This window comes from Penaeus monodon, chromosome 33 (assembly GCF_015228065.2).
Source record: "Penaeus monodon isolate SGIC_2016 chromosome 33, NSTDA_Pmon_1, whole genome shotgun sequence".
NCBI lineage: Eukaryota > Metazoa > Arthropoda > Malacostraca > Decapoda > Penaeidae > Penaeus > Penaeus monodon.
Window position 1 is genome coordinate 10,843,965 of NC_051418.1, and position 1,452 is coordinate 10,845,416.

At 53.7% G+C, this 1,452-nt stretch overlaps 1 protein-coding gene across 1 annotated transcript; it reads right to left on the minus strand.

Annotated features, from left to right (window-relative positions):
- Window positions 1-293: 293 nt before the first annotated feature.
- LOC119594243 (GDNF-inducible zinc finger protein 1-like) lies at window positions 294-1,440 on the minus strand. Its single transcript, XM_037943312.1, has 3 exons — window positions 1,149-1,440; window positions 691-1,014; window positions 294-514 (listed from the first exon to the last, which is right to left on the minus strand). The coding sequence occupies exons 1-3, from the start codon at window positions 1,438-1,440 to the stop codon at window positions 294-296; spliced, it is 837 nt and encodes a 278-aa protein (XP_037799240.1).
- Between the last annotated feature and the right edge of the window lie 12 nt (window positions 1,441-1,452).

Genomic DNA, 1,452 nt, shown 5'->3' on the forward strand with positions numbered 1-1,452 from the left:
ATATGACATGAGGTTTGCGTTTCCTGGCTGTCTTTGGCACCTAGGCACTAATGTTAGCAGTGACTAAAATAGCAATATCTATATAATTCTCTTTTGATCCCTCAGTCTTGTACGGCAGTGGCATTTTCTTAGTTGAGGTTGGGGTGGTTTTGTTGATACAACTGACATATGCTGAGGAGATTTATTTGAAACGAGAGGTAGATATGATTTTGGGACGCTTGGCATCTCAAAATGAGGTTATGGTGGTTGTGTTAATACTGCGGGAAGTGTAACGACCCCGCGGGGTCGCTGTGTCAGTGTTTGGGGTGGTACTTGAGTAAATGTTGCCTGAGACCATTCTTGCTGGTGGTTTGTTTGCCACACAGCGTGCAATAAAATGCCATTTGTATGGGGTTATAGTGGACGTCCTGCTGGTGTACTTTTAGGTTGTATCTACGAGTGAAGCCTTTCCCACAAAGCTCACAAGGAAACCTGGGCCGAGACTCCCTGAGATCCCCACTCAGCCACTCGTAGCCTGAAAAAACGACAGTGGTGTGTGTTACTAGCACGCGGAACTAGTTTCTGGCTGACCCAGCTACACAACCTATTAAGTCTACAGCTAGCCAGGGACTGCGCGGCGTCGGCTGCGTCGGCTGCGGCGAGTCCTTGCGGCTGGGTGGCTCCTAATGTTGTCAGGTCACAGTTGTATACTTCGGTGGTAGCGGTGCACGTGCATTTTGAGAGCTTTCTGCGTGGCTGCGGTTCGGCCACATTCAGTGCACTCAAACACTGTGTCCGGCCTGGTGAAGTGTGAATCCCGCTGGTGCACCTTGACGGAGTACCTGCGTGTGAACTCCTTGCCGCACAGCTCGCATGCGAACCTTGATGCCTGTCTGGGCCAGCATGGAGGCGCCGCTACCACGCCGGGCGGCGGCCACGGCCCTACACAGTCAAGGGAGTTGGTGTCGCCGCAGGTAGCCCGACCAGGGCCAGGATGGAGGCGGGGGGCCAAGGAGACTGTACTGCCCACGGAGCCTGTAACGAGACACCACACGGGTTACTGCTGCACGGTCAGGCGTGCAGGCGCGGCTCGTCCACTGCCTGTTTGCTGGTGGCTGAGGTAGAGGGAGCAGCTGAGGCAGCTGAGGCAGCAGAGGGGGCAGCAGTACCAGTCTTGCTGGCCGTCTTGCGGTGGTAGTTACTCTTGTGCACTCGCAGGGTACTCAGATTTTTGAATGATAGGCCACAAAGATCACACTTGGCACTTCCCAGGCCTGAATGTTGGTCCCGCATGTGGACCTTCAGATTGTACACATTACTGAATGTACGACCACAAACCGAGCATTCATACCGGACCTGCCTGCGCTCACGGACCAGGGGGAAAAAGCCCAAACCTGTAACGACAAAACAACACCCTTTACTATCTACTGCCATGACAGGAGCAGCTTGATGTGAGGGCATGCAAAGTAAGAT

Excerpts from the sequence above, each read along its gene's own strand:
- LOC119594243 (XM_037943312.1), bottom strand. The coding sequence starts at position 1,440 with ATGCCCTCACATCAAGCTGCTCCTGTCATGGCAGTAGATAGTAAAGGG. Across the intron at positions 1,015-1,148 it reads CAAGACGGCCAGCAAGACTG|GCTCCGTGGGCAGTACAGTC; the intron begins GTACTGCTGCCC and ends GTCTCGTTACAG. Across the intron at positions 515-690 it reads CGTGCACCGCTACCACCGAA|GCTACGAGTGGCTGAGTGGG; the intron begins GTATACAACTGT and ends TCGTTTTTTCAG.